Here is a 21,366-nt window from a genome sequence, read left to right as displayed (position 1 = left end):
ACCAAGGCCTTTTAATGTGGACCGCACTTTATACATACAGTTGGTTGGGAAATGAGAATTGTGGTTTGCTCTGCTCCCCAGAGGAGGTGCTCATAAAACTGTAAAGTCTGTTTTGTGACATGTAACCTCAGAAATCTTAAGTCATCATGAGACTGCTATATAACCAAAATAAATAATAAAATACCTTATAAATGTGTGTTCTTGAGCTACAGCAACTTATAATTCTAGTTAACTGCTTTATAGCCTATTGTTAATTGTAGGAATGAAAAATCATGTTTTTTACTGCAGCTTGTATGAAATTTGATGGTAATCGTTTTGGGAGTCAGAAGGAATTGGATGAAAATGCTGATGCTAGACTTTTGAAAAAGGACCCTCACAAATCTCTTCTTAAGTACACCCTGTCGTGGGCATTCTTGCTGAGCTCCAAAGGCTTCAGTCTTACCGTTTCACCGGTGCATCCAATTTGCACCAAGAGGCGCAGTGACACTTGGCCCTGTAGATCCTCCCAGTTAAGCACAGAATAAACAAAATCTGCATTTCTTGCAGGCATGTGCCAATGGTGCTGTGAGGCTGCAGGTAATGGCTGCCCTGGCTGGAAGCTGCAAGGCAGCACTGATCCTGCACCCACGCTGCTGCAGCTGCATTGCTTTTTATTTAAGCTACTTATTTTCAGTAAGGCTGCCAGTGAGAGCCACGTGGAGATCATATACCACAGAAATTAATGTGCTACTCGGCCTGGGTGAGCTGCTCACGCTAGGCAGGGGGTTGGTCTTGCCATATTAATGGAGACAACTGCATAAATACAGACCTACACACACATATGTGCATAAATACGGGTGTGTGTGTATACACATATATAAAAAATATGCAAACATGCATATATTAAAAAATACATATAGATACATATTGCTACACATATAGACATGACTATATATTTAACACTAGCTCTATTTATGCACATGTACACCTAGATACATATAGACAGGCGGGCAGTGGCACAGGGCCGCATCATACATCAGCATCTCACACACCCCACTCTGCTCCTGGGCTTTAGCCATCTCCTTTGAGGCACTTTATTGCCTTTTACTGCCCTATGATTCAGGGCAGGCTTGCTTCAACCAGCAGAGCCCTGCACCATAGCATCGCCACCCTCACCACCAACAAGCTGACCAGGCACTGCAACATGTATTTTAAATATTGCTTCTTTAATAATCTACATCGTGGTAGTAGCTCCAAGGGAAGATACAGCTGACAGGATTTTTCTTCTGCCCCCCTCTGTCTCTCCACATCAGTAATTCCTTATTGCTGCAGATTTCTCTATCCCCTGGCTCCCATAGGCCACGGTTAGATTTAATTCTGCTAATTATTTTAAATATAAAACAACGCAACTGATCCCCTGATGTTGCTGTAGTAATAAAAAATAGAAAAGGAAAAAAAAAATATTTTGTCTCCTTATTGCCAGTGTGTGCCAGTAACTGCTTTTTCCCTTACAAAAGCCCTGCTCCTCACGCTGGTTAAGGCTAACGTCTCCTTCTCCACTGAGGGCCGATTCCACGCTGAAACAAAGTCAAATTATTCCTCAGGCTGAAAAAGGGGAATTTAAAAAACGGTTGCAAGAAAAGCCCAACAGTTTCCTACTTTAAAAACAGTTCACAGTTCTTTGAAAGGGTCTGAGCAGTACAGTAGAGAGCTACATTTACTGAAAACTTCTAGTGCTGATAAAGTTTTTTTAAAAAATTAACCCAAATGAACCCCAAATTAAATTAAATGGGGAGAGCTGGTTGGCAGGCCAGGAGGAGGAGGGCCTCCCATGCTACCCAGGGAGCCGGCCAAGGCCCCCTGCTCTGTGGATAGGAATCAAGTGAAGAAAAAAAAAATAAAAATAAAATATATATCTTTAAAAAAACATCCAGTTTTCCAGGCCGGGTGGCGAGGAGACCCCCGCACACGAAGGCACACCAGCGCGAAGGCAACGTGATCTGTTGAAGAACCCAGCCAGCCCTCACTAGATGTTCGCCCCGTGAGGCAGGCACAGGCCAGTGTCTCGCTCGGGCTGAAATGAGAGGGGGGATAAAGCGAAATATCAGTCACTCGTGCTGTGAACATCCCCCCCATGTGTATTTACCCCCTGGGGACCCTACCTCCCCACGGCCGGGCTTCTGGGCCAAAGGGGGCTTCTTGAGGATGCCTCGCCTCGGGGCTGGTGCCGGCTTCGCCTCCCCGTCCTCCGCTTCGTCGTAGGCCCCGGCCAGGGCGTAGTGCTGCTTCCTCAGCTCGCCCAGGCGCACCCGCTCGCCCTCCAGACGCTTCTCCAGCTCCAGCACCTTCACCTGCACCCAAACAGCCATCCTGGGCCCTGTGCACCCCGGGGGTGCGATCCCCACCATCCCCCTGCGGGGAAGGTGGCAGGGCAGAAGAAGGGACCCCCTGCCCTTTCACGGGTCCGGATCAGAATCAGCACCAAATCTACCCTCATGGCCATACCTGTGTTTCCATCTCTTCCTTCTTCAGCTTGATGAGGGACATGCCTGAAAAGTCCATGGTGTCTGTGGAGAAAAGTGGGGGGTCCTCACTGAGCGTACCCCTTGCAGAGGACCTGCACGTGCCAAAGTGAAGCCAGACAGGCACCTCGGGGTCTTCAACAGGCCAGAAAGGGACCTGTTGGGTTTTTTTCTTTCCTCCCTTTCCCTTGCAAAAACCTCACCTTTCTCCTCGATCTGCTCTTGCCCCGACTTGGTGGAAGCCACCACGTTGGCCGCCATCTCATTGACATTTCGTGAGCACTCCTGGAGCCGGCCCAGGTTCCTGCTGCTCTTCTCGGCTTTCACCTGCAAAGAGCACAGGGGTGGCTGTGGGTCCCCGCCACGGCACCTCTGCACGGGTTCTCACCGGCTCGGGGGAGCCCCCAGGCAACCATGTTCTGTCTTAGAGCAGAGACACTGATCACATCATGGCAGAACAGTCCTCGAGCATGAAAGTCTGGGGGGTGGAAAGGACAGACAGACACATGTTTATTCTTGATGATCCCATCATGGCCAGACAAGGTGGCCCCTGCAAGGACCTTCAGCTCAAGGACACCAAACCAGCTCTGCTCCCCCCTGAGCCAAGCACACATGGATGAGCAGCACCAGTGAAGACAGAGCCATTTTTTTTTTTTTAAAACCATGCGCTTACTTTCAAAACCATCTTCTGTAAAAAGCAGTATAGGTCTTCCTCCCCGCAACCTGCATCACTGAAACCTATACCCATCACTTTTGCCCACACCAACAGGAAAGGTGGCAAGGACCAAAATCCATTATTCTCAATGCTGGCTCCTGCAGTTGCTTATTTGGGGTTTCCCATTAGTTATTAACAGGTTTTTTACATAACCAGCTTGACAGGAGGTTTTACACATCTTCTTTTCTAAGGCAAGCCCTGCTAGGTGGGGGAATATTAATGCAGGTGAAGACACAGGGATTAAAAATCACAGACTGACTTGAAAATAGTAAGAGCTTCCCCCTTCCTCCCTGCTCTGATAGGAGCCTGCAGGACTGGTGGACAGAATGGCCACGCACCGCTGCCCAAAAGCATCCATGGGACAACGCTGTGGGAACAAAATGACTTGAAACCTGACGAGCCACATGCAGACGATCTTGCTGAGATACCCACCTTGGAGGCAGCCACCAGCTGCGCTGTGCTGGCGGCGATTTCGTGGGAGCAGACGATCAGTTCTTCATATTTGCCCGTATGCAGGACAACTCTGTCTGCTGACTCCCTGCGTTACAGGTTGGAAGGGAGATCGTATCAGAGATACTCGCTGTGCACTATGAAGCAAGTGCACATTATTTATCTCCTGCTATACCCTTAGAAATCAGCATCAGACTTTGCACCAGCAGCTTTGCCTGTAATTATTTAAAGCTCATTTACAAAGCAATGACTCAAAGCCCAGATCCAGAAGTTTTAGATGGGTATAAAATACCAGTGGAGGCAGGATCGTATTTTCATAATGAAGTGGATGAAATTTTTAAAGCTTTGTCCAGAAAAGCCCCCACATTTCCTGCACTGGCACAGGGATTCCCTACCCCGATCCCAACCACCCCATCCACAATCATCTGAGCAGGAACCAGGACATGGAATATTTGATTGTGGCATTTTCACACTTTGCAAACAAGGAGAAACTGGCAATCCCTATTTTAGTGACCACGTGGTCCGACTCAGGTTACGATACTCTTATCAGGAATTGGCAATAATGGTCCAAGCAGACTCAGCAGTGGGACCGTTTGGGTTATCAGGGGATGGAGAAGCATGGGCCGGCCCTGGGTGCAGCATGCGGAGCTGTGCCCAGAGAGGAGCCTCCCACAGTTGCCGTGTGAGATCCTGGGGGTACCTACACAAGCTGCGTGGCTCCCCAGCCCACCGCCTTGGAGGCAGAGATCAGCCCTTCGGTCCAGCGGGAGTTCTTGGCGTAAAACTCCTGAGTTGTTGCTGCCCCCTGTTGTTATGAGAACATTATGGCCTGTATTAACTTCTTTCTAATACGCATCAATATATAAAATATGAAAAAATATAAATTCCTATATAAAGCCATAAATCAAGGGATTGGCAGCACTTCTGTGTCCTTCAGGCCACTCTTACTGGCCTGATTAAATACATATCAAGAAAAGAGAGCAGCCCTGCAGAGAAGGACTTGGGGTACTAGTGGATGGAAAGCTGATTATAAGCCAGCAATGTGCACTCACAGCCCATAAAGCCAACCGTGTCCTGGGCTGCAGCGAGAGCAGTGTGGGCAGCAGGTCAAGGGAGGGGATTCTCCCCCTCTGCTCTGCTCTCATGAGACCCCCCTGCAGTGCTGTGTCCAGCTCTGGGGGCACCAACATCAGAAGGACACAGACCTGCTTGAGCAGGGCCAGAGGAGGCCACAAAGATGCTCGGGGGGCTGGAGCACCTCCCCTGTGAGGACAGGCTGAGAGAGTTGGGGGGGTTCAGCTGGAGAAGAGAAGGCTCCGGGGAGACCTTAGAGCGGCCTCCCAGGACTGAAAGGGGCTACAGGAAAGGGGGGAGGGACTCTTGATCAGGAGTGTAGGGATAGGACAAGGGGTAATGGTTTTAAACTGAAAGAGGGCAGATTTAGATTAGATATAAGGAAGAAATTCTTTACTGTGAGGACAGTGAGACACTGGAACAGGTTGCCCAGAGAAGCTGAGCAGCCCATCTCCGGCAAGCAAGACTGCCAGAGTACTGATAACACAGGAAAGCACTAAATTCTGCTGGTGTTTCTACAAGTTGTGGGAAATTCTCCCATATTTCATGTCTGTGCAGAAAGACAAGTATCGGGGAGGACTTACCCGGCCACTTTCTACTATCTCCTTCTGTAAGTTCGTAGATGTCGTTACAAGAAGTCTAATAGCCTGGAACGAAGAAAAACAGGTTTTGGTGTTTGATGGGGATTTTACAGCGAAAGATTGATGCTGCTGATGGTGGAAAGTTATAGTTTTGCGCAGTCTTTGATGCCCCACATAGGTTTCTGTAGTACTGACCTTCATTAGGTCTGTGCAGGAGTTCAGAATCCTGTTAGGAAACAAGAGAAAAAGTGTTCAGCATCCTCTGACACTGCATCCAGGGAAGCAGGCTTTGGCCTCAGTTAGAAAATGGGTCTTTTTTGGAGACCAGCCAGCCTGCAAAGTTACTTCTAAGCAGCCCACAAAGCAGCTGCGAACAACTGACAAGACAAAGGTCCACCCTTCTGAAGAGAATTTTGTGCTCAGCATCGGGATGATGCTGCTCTGGGTTGCACACAGGGCTCTGGAGCAGAGCACAGCCCAGCAGGGTTAGGAAATGGGACAGAAACCTGCCCGTGGCTGTCGCGTGCTGCCCCTCAAAACTCACCGCTCGTTCACTTCAAGCTTAACACCGGAGCTCTCGTTTCTGGCCTGGCTCATCATGTCCTGTTGGGAAACACAAGAGGAAGGTTGGACGCCACGTTGCTGCAAGGGCAAGTGGGGTGGAGGAGAGATGGACACTCTGCTGCCCCAAGGCACCAAAATGGTCCATCCTGCAGCTTCGTCTCACCTCTATCCGCCTGACGGCATCCTCAATCGCCTCTGAGGTGGAGGCCATCTCCTTCTCAACCATGTCCCCCAGCTCTTCTTGCTTGATGTCTAAGCTCTTAGGCCTCAGCTCCTGTCAGAGGAGGCAGCAGCCACCAGAAGGTTTCAGGCAAAGGGAGAGAAGGGAATATTTGTAAGGAGTAACACCAAACCAAGGTGTCTGACTGCTTTTTTTCCCCCTAAATAAATAAAGCTGCAGGAGCAGCATTCTGCAGACCATGAGGGTGAAGGCACATGTGCCACCAACTCGCAGCAAACGTGGCACAGGGACCTCAGAGGTAAGAAATGCCCCAAATTAAGGTGACAAAACTTGATTACAGGAGCAGTTTTGGCAGGGCAGGGCTCCAGAGGGCTCTGGAGAACTGATAGCCTTTGAATTAATCAGTTTAATGGAAAAGACTAACGGAGGCTTCAGAAGAAGAAATATCTGAAAGTTTTATTCTGCAGGGGCTACTGGGCTGAAAGACTTCAGCTGATGTGACCACCAGGAAGGGTCTTGGTGCTTGGAAGCTGAGATAGCTCAAGAAGAGCACCAGAACCTGTGGGTATGGGAGACAAGCCACCCCAAAGTGCTCACCCCAGCCCAGCATCTCTGATTTCAGCTTTGGACAATACGGAAAGCCATGGTGTGATTTTTCTTTTTTTTCTAAAAAAAAAAAGCTGTCCATTGAGATGCAGCCAGGAAGCTGCAAGCAAACAGCCCACCTTGACAAATGGAGGCAATGTCCTTCTGCACCAACTGCCTGCTTTGATTTTTTCTTTAGGGAATACCAATGCCAGCAGATAACCCACTCTGCCAGCCCTGGGCGGGGATGTGGGTATGCTGGGCTCCATGTCCTACCTGGGCCAGCTGGAGGATCCCCCGCAGCGCCCGCCGCACGTCCCCCAGCTCGGCACACCCCAGCGTCTGCTTGTCCTTCAGCTTGCCCAAGTAGTCCAGGCTCTGCTGCCCACAGTCCCGACACGTCTCCGTCAGCCCTGGGGAGAGGATGGGTTGGTGCCAGGCCCCTCGCTGGGTAAGGGGTCCCTTCCATCCCAGTCCTGCCACCCTCCTCTTCCTCCTTCCCTTGGTTGCAGAGATGATGCTGAGCATCAGCAGCACCCAGCAAATTTCTTGCAGAAGAGCATAAATTGGTGTCCAGGAGCAAAGCAATGTTACTGGCCCAGAAAGGGGCACCAGAGAGGACGGAAGGGCAGCACGGGGAGCTGGGGGGACCATGCTGCCCTTGGGGAAGATCTGCCCCATATCCAGCTCCCAGAGGAGGAAGTTTTTGGCACAGCCACCCCAAAAACAAGCCCCAAAAGCATAACCTGCCCCCCCCCCCAACACCTGCTGCGTCCATGCACGGCACTCACGGTCAGCGTGGTCGGTGGGAGCCAGGTGGGACGTGGCGCTGCCATTCACAATAGTGTCGGCCGTCAGGTGTGCGAAGAGGGCCAGAGCCCCCACCAGCCCCGCAGCATCTACCGGCAAGAGGAGGTGGCCAGGTGCTGCCAGCCCAGGGCACTACTTGCCATGTCCTGGGGGCTGCAACCCGCCCTCAAAGGCTCTTAATGGTCAGTACAAGAGCTTGGAGAGGTCGGTATTGACCCCTCCAGCTTGCAGGTTGGTCCCTGAACGAGCCCATCGGAACCTACCAACTGCACCCGCCGTGCCCCTCCGTCACCAGGGCATTGCACACTTGCTGACGGCCCCGAAGCAGCTGGGGGCTGCTGGATGTATAAAAGCAAGATGCAAGCAATGCCACCAGTCCCCAGCCCCAGGTACCTGCCATGGAGGCCATGTACTGCGCGTGCCCATTCTCCAGGGCGTCCGTGGACTCCAGCGCTGCCTGCGCCCGGCTGAGCAGGTAATCTGCAACGAATTTAGCTTCATTAGCACGGCCAGGCTGCTGAACATATGAACAAAGCATGAGTGCTGACTCCACGAGGCACCACTGAGTGGAAGGCAAGACAGCTCAGGTCCTCGCAGCCCTGGCTGGGGAACAGCACTAAAATCTGAGCAAAATTGTGCTGAGATGGGAGCCAAAAATCCACTCCTGGGAAGTCTGACCCCAACCTCCTTGGGTGTGATGTCTGGTAGGAAAAAAATGCCTGGGGGAAGCTGAGATGCAATGTTATCCATCTTGGAGGGAGAAGGGACTGTGAGTTGCAGCCCCTGTGGTTGAGCGGGATGTACCTGGGGAGCTGGTGCAGCGGACGTGCAGTGGGTCATCCAGCTTGGCCACAGAGTCACGGAGGATGTCCTCGGCCTCCCGCACCGTCTCCTGCAGGATGCTGAACTGCTCATCCAGCAGCTTCTGCTGCAGGCTCTGCTCCTGGTTGCTCTGCAGGGTGGGAGGAACAGGTGAGTGGCACAACTGGGACATAAGAAAGATTCTAACCTGCTGTTAATTTTTGAAAACTCATCTGGAAAATTCTGGGTCAGAGGACCCCTATCACCATGGCCCAATCACCAGAATATCCCTTGAGAATCCCTTTGCAAGATTAGACCCAAGCATCCCATAATTGCTGGGGCAAGTCATATCCCACCAGCTACAGCAGAATAACTTAGCTGAGCCCCCCCAACTGCTCAGCACCCCCAAACACATCACACCCTGGTGAACAGAGGGGCAGTGGGGCTCTCCACACAGCACTGTACCTTCTCCAGGAGCCTGCCCTGTAGATCGCGGATCTCCCTCGTAGCCTTGTCCACCTCCTGGCTCAGTTGCAGCTCCTTCTCCTCGACGAGGCCACGTGTGGAGAGCAGCTCACACTCCTTCTCACTCACCGACCGCCTCAGCACCTCCTTCTCAGCATGCAGGGCCTCCACCTGGGCACTGAGCTCCGCACCTGCCTGCCAGCAGGGCCAGGAGACGCCTGTCACTCACCTATCACCATGTCACGAGCCTAACAGTTACGCAGGGGGGAGCTGAGGACATGCCCAGCTCGTGACACTGATGGGGTGGACCCATGTTCAGCCCCACGATGGCTCTCTGGCCTGCTGTTTGCACCAGCAGTTTAGCAACGGTGGCAGGCACGCTGTCTTGCACGACAGGCATTTGTGATGAGGATTTAGGCACGTCCCATGCCCCCAGCCTCGTACCTGCTTGGCGTGGCTGAGCGAGCGCTGCGCCTGGTCCAGCTCGTCCCGCCGGGCATCCAGCTCCTGCCGCAGCTGCTCCATCTGCACGCTCTGGTCCTCCAGCTGCAACCGCACACCCGCGCCAGGGCTTCAGCCACTGCAAACGTGCTCCGGCCCCGCTCGGCACCAGCACACAGCCAGGATGGCAGGAACGAGCCCAGACGTGTTTTGCACGAGGGGTTTTCAGGGTCTCAGGGAGTGTGGAGGGGTGTCTCCTGAAAGGGCTCCTTTCCCCAGGGCAGGAATTTTGGGAGCATCCCCCAGCTTGGGCCGCAGAGAACAAAAGCCCCTAAACCCATCAATTTGCATTGTGGAATTTTCTTGGGGGAAGAAAAGGTAGGTTTGGGCAAGAGGGAATGAAGCACGCATTAAGTAACACCTTCCTGAGGAACCAGGGCAACTCTTCCCCAGAGCAAGGACTGACATCAACAACCACCCCTACCTCTTATACCCAAACTGGGCACAGCCACCGTGTTTCCCGGGTTCAGAAGGGCTCGGTGCTGGGTGGTGAAGCCCCATAGCAGGGAAGGATCCGGGGCTGTGCCAGCTCACCTTCATCTCGGCCTCTCGCTTGACCTGCTCCACCTGAAACGCCAGCTGCTCCTTGACACGCGCCACCTCCTCCTGGCTCTGCTGCGTGACCGTCAGCTGCTTGGCGGTGTCGGCATTCTGTGTGAGGACATGGGGCTTACCGGGCATTCAGAGGGGGAATCCTTGCCATTGCTCGTTCTGACCAAATTCAGGCTCGGGGGATACCTCCGAGACGCCTTTCTCATGGCATCCAAAATGCTGACTGCCAGTGGGCATGAATTCAAGGGGTGCCCCCCGCCCAGTGCTCAGAGGTCCCTGGGTGCAGGATGATGGGACTGGGCACACACGAGCCGCACTGGCAGTGGCAGAGGAACGAAGGCAGCGGTCAGTCCGTGCCTGGCGTGGGCAGCGGCGTTACCTTCCGCAGGAGCTCGGCGTGCGTGTTGATGAGCTCGCTGTGCTTCTCCTTCAGCTTCGTGTAGCGGATCTCAGTGGCGTTGGCTTTCTCTGAACGGGGTGAGAAAGCATCAGCAACCACGGCACGGGTGTCCCGCGGCCCACGGGAGCTGTAGGGCACCTACTTTCCGCTTCGGCGCAGAGCCGCTGGGACCTGTCGCTGTCCTGCTTTGCTCTCTGCAGCCTCTCCAGCTCATCCCGCAGCTGCTCGTTGTCCACCAGCGCCTTCTGCTTCTGCTTGCGCTGCTCCTCCACTTCACCCTCCAGGCTGTTCACCTGCGCCTTGAGCTGTGTGATGTACCGCTGCGCCTGCGGGACACCGTCAGGCACTCAGGCACTGCCCTGCACCAATGCTGGCAATCACTCTGCCCTCCCCAACATCCCTATTCAGGTGCACAGCTGCAATCTGGGCAGAGCAGCCATGAGATGCACAGGAGAGCTCTTCCCTCGGCCCCTGCAGCCACTCTGTCCCCGCTGCTAACAGCCTCCACCCCATCTCCATCAGGAGTCAGGTCCTGGCACTGGGAGAGGCCCCAAAACACAGCGCTGGGTGCCAGGACCCTGCTCCTGCTGCATCCCATCAGGGTTTCCATGCTACAGCACCAAAAAACACCCCGCTCTCCTGCACCGGCTGCTCCCTGGCTGGGCTTTACCTCCAGTTTAATCTTGTCCATCTCTGCACGGAGCATGTCCACCTCCTTTTTCAGGCTCTCAATCTGTGCATCCCTGAGGAGAGAGGCAGGTTGGTACCACACACAGCAGTGGCCACACCCCCTCTGCCACCATGGACCTCCGTACCTGTCATCCCGAATGCCGTTGGGCGGCCCAAAGGTTTGCTCAAATATATCAGAGGTGATCTGGGGAAGACAGAGGGTGCTGAGCTGAGCCAGGCTGCGGGTGCCTGTGTCCCCCCCTGCCATCCCAGGGTCCCCATCCCATCCTGTGCCCCCACCTGTGGCTCTGTGGTAGAAGCTGTGCTGATCTCAATGAGGTTTTCTGGCTCCTCGTCCTCGGGAGCTTCCTCAGGGATGACAACCACCGGTTTCACGTGCTCAGCCAGCGCGGATGCCCGCAAGAAGTTTGGGGGGCTCTGCAGGGACAAGAAGTTGCGGCGGCATCACGTGGAGTTTCAGGAACCACTGCAGGCAGACCAGCGAGGGAAGGGAGGCAGCCAGCCCTGTGCTGCTGGGATGTGCCAGTGGGTCCCTCTGCCGTGTCCCCAGACCCTGCACCCATCCGTGGGGACACCCCCGTGCTCCCTGAACCCACAAGCTCTCCACAGCATCACACACAAGCACCACACCGAAAGGCGGCCATACCTCCGGCAGCCGAGGGATCTGGATGAGCCGCTTGAAATACAGCATGTCAGATGCCTTCTTAAAGAAGTTTTTGAGGCTGGAGAGAGGAGAAAGAAAAACCGCTCGCAGGGGAGGCAGGGAGGGGACCCCACCACCCCACCTCAGCCCCGGGTTACCTGCGAAACTGCTCGTGGAAACGGTCTCGGTGGCCCTGCAGCGTGTCGGCTGGCAGACCTGCGGCAATGTGGGGGGACAGCCGTGACGGATCCGGGGCTGCACATTTATTCACGTGCGCCCGGATCCCTCTGGCTGCAAAAGCCAGCGGGGTAATGGCCAGGTGGGAGCGGGATGGGAGCGATCAGGACAGGAGCAGGGTGTCCCCATCCCCAGTGTAGGTACTGGGGATGTGGCGCAGGGAGAGGCGGGCATGGGAACCCCGAAATACCCGTGCGAGGCCTCTGGCACCACACTGCCCAACAATCCCATGCAAGGGGCTGGCGGGCCAAGGCACATTGGTTTGAATTCATCAAGGACTAGTCCTTCTAATTCCTTCATCTGGGATGTCTACGTGGGATGGAGCAGGTCCTTATAGCCCAGCTGGGATACGGGGACATGGTGATGGATACATCCATCCACACAAGCCTAAATCCTGAGAATCCAGCCAGAAGCCTGACCCGGGAAAAGACCAGCATGGGGCACATCCCCAGGGACTCACAGGAATGCAGCTTGAACATTAACTTGACAGAGTAGTGGTAGAGGTGGCTGCAGTCCTGGATGACCTGGATGAGGGGGGCCAGGCGGCACTGCACCGCCGACATCTGCGAGACCGCCATCGAGGTGTTGAGCTGCCTGAAAACTGGAGGGTTGAGCACAGTGAGGCGCCGGCACCGTGTTTGCAGAGCCATCCTGCTCCGGGCTCCTCGGCTTGATCATTAACCACGACGGATGTGGTTTTGCCAGGACACAACGCTGGGGTTTGCTGCCTGTCCTGTCCCGCTGAGCTGGGAACAAGCCCTCTCCAAGCAAAAAAACACCCAAAGGGACCGTGGTGGCAGAGGGAAGGGGTGCTCAGCTCTGCCTCAGATACCCTGACCCCAAAAAGGAGGGATTTAACCCCAGGACGATGCAAAGGCAGGACAGCTGCCCTCAAGAGCTGCCGCGGCACAACGCAGCTGGGGAAGGCGAGGGGTTTTGCTCTGCTCTATTTAATTGTGCAAGGAGCTGGGAGAGGATCCCAGGGCAGGGGACAGGCCCGCTGGCACCGCAGCCTCGCCTGCCCCGGCTTGGAAACGGATCCCTTCCCTTGGCAGAAATCCAGCCAGCATATCCACTCTGGCTTCTTCCCCGCTCAGCTTTAAAGTATTTATGAATATAAATTCTCTGTATAACTGGGTCAGGAGGAGAAGTGGGAGGCTGGTGGGAGCCGGGAGCACGGTGTCTCCCACTGTGCCCTGTTTTCCAGGGCAGCTCTGTGTCCCTGACTCACGACACAGGAAGAAACCGCTGCATTTTTAAAGTATCTAAAAATTCCTGGAGAAGGAGGCAAGACAAGCAAACATGGGCAGGGGCCTCCAGCCCTCCCTGGAGGTATTTCAACAAGAGGAAATAAGTATTTAGAAAGAGGTACAGCCCTGTCCTCTGCTTTGGGGGGACAGAAAGGATTTGGGTAACGCATATGATTAACATGGTTAAAGAAAATAAATAAAAACGTATTTCAGAGTGGCACCGCTCTGAAAACAACACACTGCATTGGTCAGGTGGGCTAAAACCAGCCACGTTCCTTAAATATTTTCCTACAACCGCCTCTACAGAGCATCAACAGGGGAATCTGGCTGAGAAACAACCTCAGAAATCTCATCGGGGGAGGAGGAAGGACCTGAACCAGCCTCCCAGCCGGAACTCTATTCCTGACCAAAGAGCGAAACTATTGCTCAACAGCCCCGGGGCAAACAGGAGGGACCTGCCGCCTCCTCACCTGACTCCGACAGCTTCAGTTCGCAGTCCAGGTAGTCGAACAGCTCAACTGTCAGCTGGAAGCTGCCAAAAAAACCAAAACCCTGTCACCCAGCGGCAGAGACATCCTTGCTCTGGTTGCTCATGTTTGCTGCAGGTCGCCATGCCAGCAAAGGCTCAGATTGATAAGAATTTGGTGTGTTTACTCCCCACATTTATGCTCCTCACCACTCTGTGGGTGCAGGAGGAATCAGGCATCATCTAAACAATTTACAAAACACCGATGGCTGCCCTGAACAGGAGCTGTTTTGTTAGCAGGATGCTGCCACACAGGCAGCACAGAGCCGGCGACCACGCACTGGGTGCTGCGCTCCTGCCAAGACACTCACATGTTGTTCACGTCCGTCCCCGCGGTCTTTTCCAGCACTTCATCCGACACTTCGAGGCTCGGGGGGAACTCAGGATGCTTTGTAAAAGGAAAAAAAAAAAAAACAAACAGCGGTTCCTGCTAATACTTTTGCTGGTGCAACATATACCCTGGTGAAGCTCCATCCCCCCAGCATGGCAGGGTGTGGAGGTGATAGAGGGTCTCACCTTGGCGTGGAAGGAGATCTTGGTGAGGAGGAGCCGCGTGTAGATGCTCACCAGCTGCCCGTACCTGTCGTGCAAATGGCCCTGCCAGAGACACAAGGGGAAATCCAGAGCGATGTGACCGGATCCAGCAGAGCCCATGTGCAGAGAACCTGTGCCAGCCCTACGGCTCTCCTCCTCTTTGCCCTTCACCATACGTGTAAGCGTCACCCAGCGGGGTCAGAGACGACGGGTTATTTCAGGTGGTGCTCTGCCCTCCCTGTGCCTACAATGTTTTTCAGACCCCCCCAGAAGGCACAAACCTCTGCTTCGCCCCACTCACCCACAGGTCTCCCGTCTCTCGGATGTTGCTGCGGTACCTCTGGCAGTCCTGGAGGACCTGGGGACAAAAATCACAGGGATGTGGCATGGTGGGGCTGGCACAGAGCTGAGCAAGCGCCCATCTGCCTGCCCTGAAGCTGGGAAGAGGATGGATCCAGCCCCTTATGCCACTCCAGCTCTGGGAGGAGTTCAAGCCCTTCAATGGCAACCAGAGGTCAGGGCTTTGCATGGGGAAGCTTCAAAGGTGCGAGATAACAGAGTGTTTCACAGCCCCACAGCCTGGGAAGGTGGCTGGGGCAGGGAAGGAAACCCACCCTCTGCACAGCGGGACATCAGCAAGAGCCAAAAATTCCACCCCCCGCCAGCAACGCAGGAGGGACGTTTCAGAGGGGACACTCACGTTGGGGTGGCCATCACGCAGGACCTTGTGCAGGACGTGGCAGAACTTCCAGCTGAGGATGGCACTGCTGGGCAGGGGCAGCCCGATGGCGTAGGACCAGAAGGTGAACGCTCCCTTCTCGTGGTGCGTCCCCAGGATGATCCCTTCCCTGCAGTCAAGGCCAACCAGACACACATGCGAGCAGGGGACAGGCCAGGCTGGGGACTATTCCTGTTCAGCTTTCACTAAAAGGGGACACACACCGAGTGTACCGCAGGCACAGAGATCACCGGCGTGATGCTGCACCCACAGATAAAACCCCCATTTATTTTCTTCTGGTGCACCTTCCCCTGCTGCAGGGCACGCCAGGGCCCTTTGCATTTTATTGCCAAAGAAACACTATTTTATTGTGCTGCTTTTGTTTGCATTTTCACTGATGGACAAACCTACATGATGCCATCCCCCAACCAAGCTCTGTGTGGGTCTCCTGTCTCCCAAACCTCCCATGGCTGCAGCCCCACAGGGTAAAATCCCTCCTGCCTCCTGGATCTCCTCCGCGCTGTCCAGCTGAGCCAAGAGAAAGGATACGGCGGGCATGTTTCTCCTTCACCGGTGCTTCTTGTGTGTTTATGGCTTTGCTGATGCTGATGGCCTGTGAGAGGAGGAGAGAGCGGCCATCAGCAGCGGCACGACCCTCATGGTCCCCAACCCACATCCCCCCCGAAGCGAAGAGTCGGGTGCGCTGCCAGCTGGGAACAGCCTGGCCACAGGGCACTTTTGGGGAATACTCTGAATTTTATAACACATTTGTCACCTTAAAGCCATTCATGACACATCAAAATAGGCTTTTTTATCCATGATCAAAGCAGCCTGTTAAAACCCCCCACCCTCAGTGCAATCAGTGGGAGCTGGGCCCCTACCCATGCTCAGCTGCTGATGCTCCCCGCTGTCCCCATCCCAGGAATCAAACAGCATTTTTACAGACTGAACTCAGCGCCATGCCCAGGGAGCATTAAAGCACGACAGCAAGATGTCAAATTCCAGGGTTGTTTCTTTAATCACAAGAAGCCTTTGAACCAAGGGGCGGTGGGGGTTTTTTTTCTGATGGCATTGCTGCGTGCCAACAGCATGTGGGGAAAATGCAGCCCCTAAGCAAGGAGGGAGTGGCAGCCACAATGCCCATTTTGATGGAGCAAAAATCCAGAGTAATGTGATTATCAGGGGAGGATTATCTACATTTTAATGTGTTTGATCACAGCACACTTTAAATTATGAGTTTATTCCAAAAGACAACCCCAGACAGGGGTCGGTTGCATCTCCTGTGTGATGACAGGCTGCAAGACTGAGTTTCTGTGATTGATGAGGATCTCCCTCCTCCTTCCCAGGCCCCTGCAGACTCAACTGAGCTGCTTCGCCCTCGCACAAGCACTCGGGCTGTGCCCGTGTCCACGAGCCTTCGGTCACTGTCAGAGGAAAAAGGTCCCAGCTGGGAAGGCAGGAAGCAGCCCCGCCGCCGGCGCTCATGCCGGAAGAGAAACTCGGTTCCTCCCTGCAGCCCCACAAGCCGTAAAACCTTATAAAAATCTTATCTCTCCCCCAGGGGAAAGCACCTGCTTCAACACGGCTGCTCGTCCAGGGGACGCCTCCAAATCGAGGCACCTTCCCGCAGAAGGAGGAACCTGACGCCAAGTTATCAAGTGCTCCTGACTTATGCAGGAGGAACCCGACGCCGTGCCGGAGGGGCCATGTCAAAGGTGTTGATGCACCAAATCGGCCCCAAACGAGCCCGAAATGGCTATGCCCATGAGTCGGGCACAACAGTGGCAAAAACACTGTATTGTGAACACATCACAAAAAGCGAGCCAGCCCCAAAACACTGAGCCCAGTCGCTGGGAAAAGATGCCAGTTTTGCCTTTCCCATGCCAGGGAAGCCCTGGTGTTACCCCACCATGTGGGGCCATAAAGCAGCAGCAGAGTTAAGCCTGCGACTTGCTGTAATCCTCTTATCCCCAAAGGTTAACAAGCCTGGAGTACCCAGGAACAGGCAATTGCAGCACAGCTGCCTCTCCCAAAGCACCCAGTAACTCCAAGCCACCCAAAAGCCTGGAGCCGGCGGAGAGGCTGCACCCTCGACCGCAGCTCGGCCGGTGAAATGTGCCGTGGGTCCTCAGGGCTGCCAGCACCTCCCAGTACGGCACCAAAGTGATAGTCTACTGACAGAAAGCAAGGTTTATCGTGTGCCGGAGAGCCACAAGCTGACAGTTTTGCAAGGCAGGGCTTGGAAATGCATCTTCCAGTGAAGAGCTGCTGAAGGGGTTATTGCATGTTACTTAGGTGCTTTGCATAGGTGGGGAGCGGGGCAGACATCTCCCAAACCTGGATTTTCACCATGCGGGAGCAGCATGATGCGCTCGTCCCAACCCATCAGCAGGGCCCAGGCTCAGCCTCGAGCCCCATGAGGCCAGGAGAAGGCGCAGCCAGAGGGGCCAATGTGCAAGATGAAGGCTGACCCCCAGAAAACACCATCCCACATCCCCAGGGAGGGGAGCTCAGCCGCCCGGCACTGCCCAGCAGGATGGGGATAGGGCTGGGACTCAGCGGGCCTGTCCCAAAACCAGGCTGTAATTCCGATTGGTGCTGGTGGTTTTATTGCAATTATTGCCCATAATCTCATTTCCAACCCAACCAGCCAAAATTCAGCCCGGGAGCTGCCGGAGTGGCTGGTTTCACCCTTGGTGATTCAGTGCAGAGGCTTCAACTGAGCCATTCTACATCCAGCACAGAGGAGCGGACCCGTGCAGGGGCAGCCCCCAGCACCACCATGTCCAGTGTGGTCCCAAATAAATCATGGTGGCACCAAACCAATGCCAATCCCCGGGGGCTGGCGGCTCACACGTGCCCTTGCTGTCTCCAGACCCCGGGCTGGCCAAGAGGTCCCCAAAAAGGGGATGATGGGACTGAAGATGGGCACGGGGCGACGCTGCAGCCTGGGACGTGTGGGGCTTCAGCATGTCCCTGCCGGCTGCCTGGTGAAGCTGGGCTGCAGTGGACGGCTCCAAAACGGGGAGATTCACCCTTGACCCAGCCTCTTGGGACATCATTGGCACATCCAGAGATGGGCAGGTCCCCACTGTCACTGCAGGCCTGCAACCAGCCTGGCCGAAACCTTCGTTCCCCATCACTGCCGGGCAGCGGTGTAGCCCCAGCCCCGCCGGTTGGGGTGGTCCAACCCCAAAACCTGCCCAGCCACGGGCCGTGGGAGCCCACACGGGTGCAGCCCAAATGCCTTACTCACAGCCCTCACGTACCAAGCCGGTGACTAAAGCTGGGATCAAAGCACTCAAATGAAGGAGTTTACATCCACCCGACCTTTCCAGGCTGCTTTTAATTACGGTGTGATCCTCCCTACCCACAGCTCCCCGAAACCCTGGCATCCCGCAGGGCCGCAATCCCCACCCGGCAGGTGGATGCCGGGTTCCGGCACGACGCCGTGGCAGGGAGTGATTTTTTGGCAGCAGGATGTTGAGCTGGAAACCTCTCCAGCTGGGCGGTGCAAGGGCTGCCAGATCAGCCGAATTGCAAACGGTGGCTCCGGAGTTCCCTTCCTAGCGCTTCTCTTTCCTGAATTACATCAAAAAAAAGCACCACTCAGCAGTCATACATGCTGTATTCCTGGCGGTTCAGGAGCTCATTGGATTTTTAACCTTACTTAAGGAAAGCAAAAATTGGCCACAGAGAAGGGCAAGTTTTGCCTCCTGCCAGGCTGCAGAGCGAGCGCCCGCTGCGGGACGGCGGCTTCCCACCTTGCACGTGCGGCTGCTCTGAGGGGGATATCTGCATCACCCCAACATGAAACCTCAAAAAGCATTTTCAGGGAAAGCAGGTGACCTCCACGTCACCCACGAGCACCCGGGATCACACCAGGGCCAGTAACCCCTGTCCGCACCCGCAGGCATCATCCCAGCCTTCGCAGGGGGAAAGGAGATGGGGCGCTGGGTTTTGGCAGCATCCTTCTCCAGGGCGGTGTGAAACCCTCGGCCTGCGAAGGCGCACGGAGGGGACGTGCCACCAGCATCCCTGCGATACAAAGGCGACCGGCGGCCGTCTCTGCAGTGGCTATAATTAGACGTAAAAGGCAGATCAATACCCACATACTGACATTGGAAAGGTTTTGCCCTCACCTGAAGCACAGCTATGGAAAACCACATTAGGATAAAGCTTCTTTAGGACAGTTTTTCAGCAGTTGCTGGGAAAAAAGGTCACTTCTAGGTGGTGAGTGTGCCCACCTGCCAGCGAGCCCAGGGTTTAAGCTCTAACAGAGAGCGACCACCCGCTCGCCCCATACGCGGCTCTGCCCACGGCATCCCTGCGACCGCAAGCGAAGTCGCACCCACGCAGGGCACAAATCCCACCAAAAAAGCCCAAAACGCCATGGAAGGGTGGGAGGGAGGAGGGACGCGCTCCCACCCACCCGGCACAGGCTGCCCTTCGGCGCACGAGGCAGCGCTGCCGCTGCGATTATTTATCAGCGGTGCCCAGCGGGACGGTTGAAGGAGACGCGTCCAGAAGGAACCGGAATTGCCGGTTTTCTCGTGTTGCTCCCCAAACTCAACAAGCTCCGTTTCCTACCAAGCACGGCCAAGTGGCACCATGACCCCACAAAGCCCAAAATCACCACCTGCCTTCGTTGGCACTCTCCAGAGCCAAACCAGCCCAGGGGGCAGGGAAGGACCAGCAAAGCAACAAAGGGGAAAAATATTTTGCAGCCTGCAAAATCAGAGGAGTCAGAGGATGCGTGCCGGGAGGGCACTATTATTTTTGCTGGGGCAGCAGGCAAGCCCGTCCCTCTGTCCATCCTGCGCACGCTGTTGGAGTAATGAGTTTCCCATAAGCCATACGCCAGCCCCATCGTGCCCGAGCATCGCCCACCCCGCGGGGCACACAGGAAGGGGTACAGGCCCCCCCCATCCAAGCTGGACACCGTGCAGCACAAACACTTTTGGGCTTCATTTTCACTCTGCCACCCTCTCCGGGACCAGACACCCTGACCCCCGCGGGGAGACCCCACGTGTGACCCATCCCCGGTGTAAAAGAGCCCCCAGTTTCACTGGGGCAGCCCGTGCCGCCGCGGGGCCGGGACCGGGACCGGGGGGCATCGTAGGGATGCAGAGATGCACGTTACCGGCGCGGTGGGCACCGGGAGGCGGCCCCCGGGCTCGGCCGCGCTCCCGCCGGCACGGCCGGGGCCATCAAACTTTCCCCGTTTGCTCACGGTCGTGTTTACCTGCCGATAAGGCCCGGGGGAGGAGCGGGGAGGTGGGGGGGAACCTCCTACCCGGGGCTCTGCTGCCCACCGGGGCGGCGGCGCTCGGCGGGGACCCGGCCCCGGTGCCCGGCCCGGGGGTGGCGGGACGGGCCGGTCCCCACGCGGGACCGTCCCGGGGCCGCGGCGGGAGGAAGCGGTGGGGCAGGCGGGGGCGGGGGAGCGTGCGCCGCGCCGGCAGCGAGGACGGGCGGGCGGGCGGACAGACAGACAGACGGCGGCCACACCGCCCCACCGCGGGGGTCCCCGGAGCCCGGCGGGGACCCACTCCCCTTCTCCGCCCCTATCCCCTGGGAAGCCCTCGCGTTACAGCGCGCCCCGAGGCGCAGCCCCGCGGAGCGGAGCGGGCCCGTCCCGCAGCTCCCTCGAGCCGGTCCCGGAGCCGGTCCCGGGGTACCGCCGCCCCCCTTTCCACCGCCCTTGCCTGGCTCTTGTCGAACTGCTCCCGCTCCGCCTCCAGGCTGTGTCCGCCGCGGCGGCTCAGCACCCGCGCCGGGACGCTCTTGATGCTGTTCATGGTGGGCCGCGCTCCGCGCACCGGGCTCCGCGCACCGGGCAGGCACCGACCGGCACCGCCCCCCCCTTGCCCTCCCCTCCCCTCCCTCCCCACGGCTCCTCCCGGCCGCGCACTGCGCCGCGCCGCACCGCGCCCGCGCACCAGGGCGGCCCCGCCCGCCCCACGCCCACCCGCGAGCAGGTGGAGCCGCGGCCGCGCAGGAGCCAACCGGGGGAGACGGGCGAGTCCGCCCGCCCCGCGGAAGGCGCCCACGGGGGCTCTTCCCTCATTCCCGGTGCCCCAACCCCCGGGGGGGGGAAGGCGGGAGGGACCGCGTTCACCTTCCCGCGCCGCCGTACCTGCCCTTCCCGATCCTGCGCCCCGTTTCTAAGAGCACAAAGAGCCTTTCTGCAGCCTTCTCTGAACAAACCCTGCGACTCAATCTCTGAACAAAACCCTGCAAATCCACCCGCGACGCACCGAAGGGTCTCGGAGCTTCACTACTACCCGCTTCTCAGTCTTCTTCCCTTTAGAGAAGTCAAGCAGCACAGCCGCCCCTGCGGAAAGCAGGCCGTGGCTGAACGGCAGCTTTGTTTTCTTTAATAATAATTCAGTACAGGAAGACAATAGCAAAGGCCCTCCCTGGAGTATTTGTAATGCTTCCAGAAATAAGGCAGCAGAGTTAGAGGTGGCTTGAGTTTCGATAGCAGCCTCAGAGCGTGGTAGATAATACACTTGGTTTGTAAATCACTTAGTGCTGGAATAAATTAACCCCAATATTCCCCTTCTTCCCACTCCACAAATCCAG

At 56.1% G+C, this 21,366-nt stretch overlaps 1 protein-coding gene across 1 annotated transcript; it reads right to left on the bottom strand.

The window, feature by feature from the left end:
* Positions 1 to 1,184: 1,184 nt before the first annotated feature.
* Positions 1,185 to 20,617, bottom strand: HIP1R (huntingtin interacting protein 1 related). The gene is made up of 32 exons (XM_074844348.1): positions 20,487 to 20,617; positions 15,328 to 15,391; positions 14,761 to 14,903; positions 14,362 to 14,418; positions 14,043 to 14,123; positions 13,838 to 13,914; positions 13,471 to 13,532; positions 12,211 to 12,351; positions 11,672 to 11,729; positions 11,517 to 11,592; positions 11,150 to 11,287; positions 10,996 to 11,054; positions 10,851 to 10,923; positions 10,323 to 10,506; positions 10,160 to 10,248; positions 9,763 to 9,879; positions 9,172 to 9,273; positions 8,728 to 8,922; positions 8,266 to 8,413; positions 7,855 to 7,941; positions 7,443 to 7,550; positions 6,928 to 7,064; positions 6,049 to 6,159; positions 5,866 to 5,924; positions 5,517 to 5,547; positions 5,325 to 5,387; positions 4,371 to 4,471; positions 3,649 to 3,754; positions 2,705 to 2,828; positions 2,485 to 2,546; positions 2,142 to 2,330; positions 1,185 to 2,053 (listed from the first exon to the last, which is right to left on the bottom strand). Exons 1-32 carry the CDS (start codon positions 20,577 to 20,579, stop codon positions 2,006 to 2,008), a joined length of 3,183 nt encoding a protein of 1,060 aa, XP_074700449.1. The 5' UTR covers positions 20,580 to 20,617; the 3' UTR covers positions 1,185 to 2,005.
* Between the last annotated feature and the right edge of the window lie 749 nt (positions 20,618 to 21,366).

The sequence above is a fragment of the Strix aluco genome, chromosome 18 (assembly GCF_031877795.1).
Source record: "Strix aluco isolate bStrAlu1 chromosome 18, bStrAlu1.hap1, whole genome shotgun sequence".
Classification (NCBI taxonomy): Eukaryota; Metazoa; Chordata; class Aves; order Strigiformes; family Strigidae; genus Strix; species Strix aluco.
This window is presented reverse-complemented; position numbering and strand designations above follow the sequence as displayed.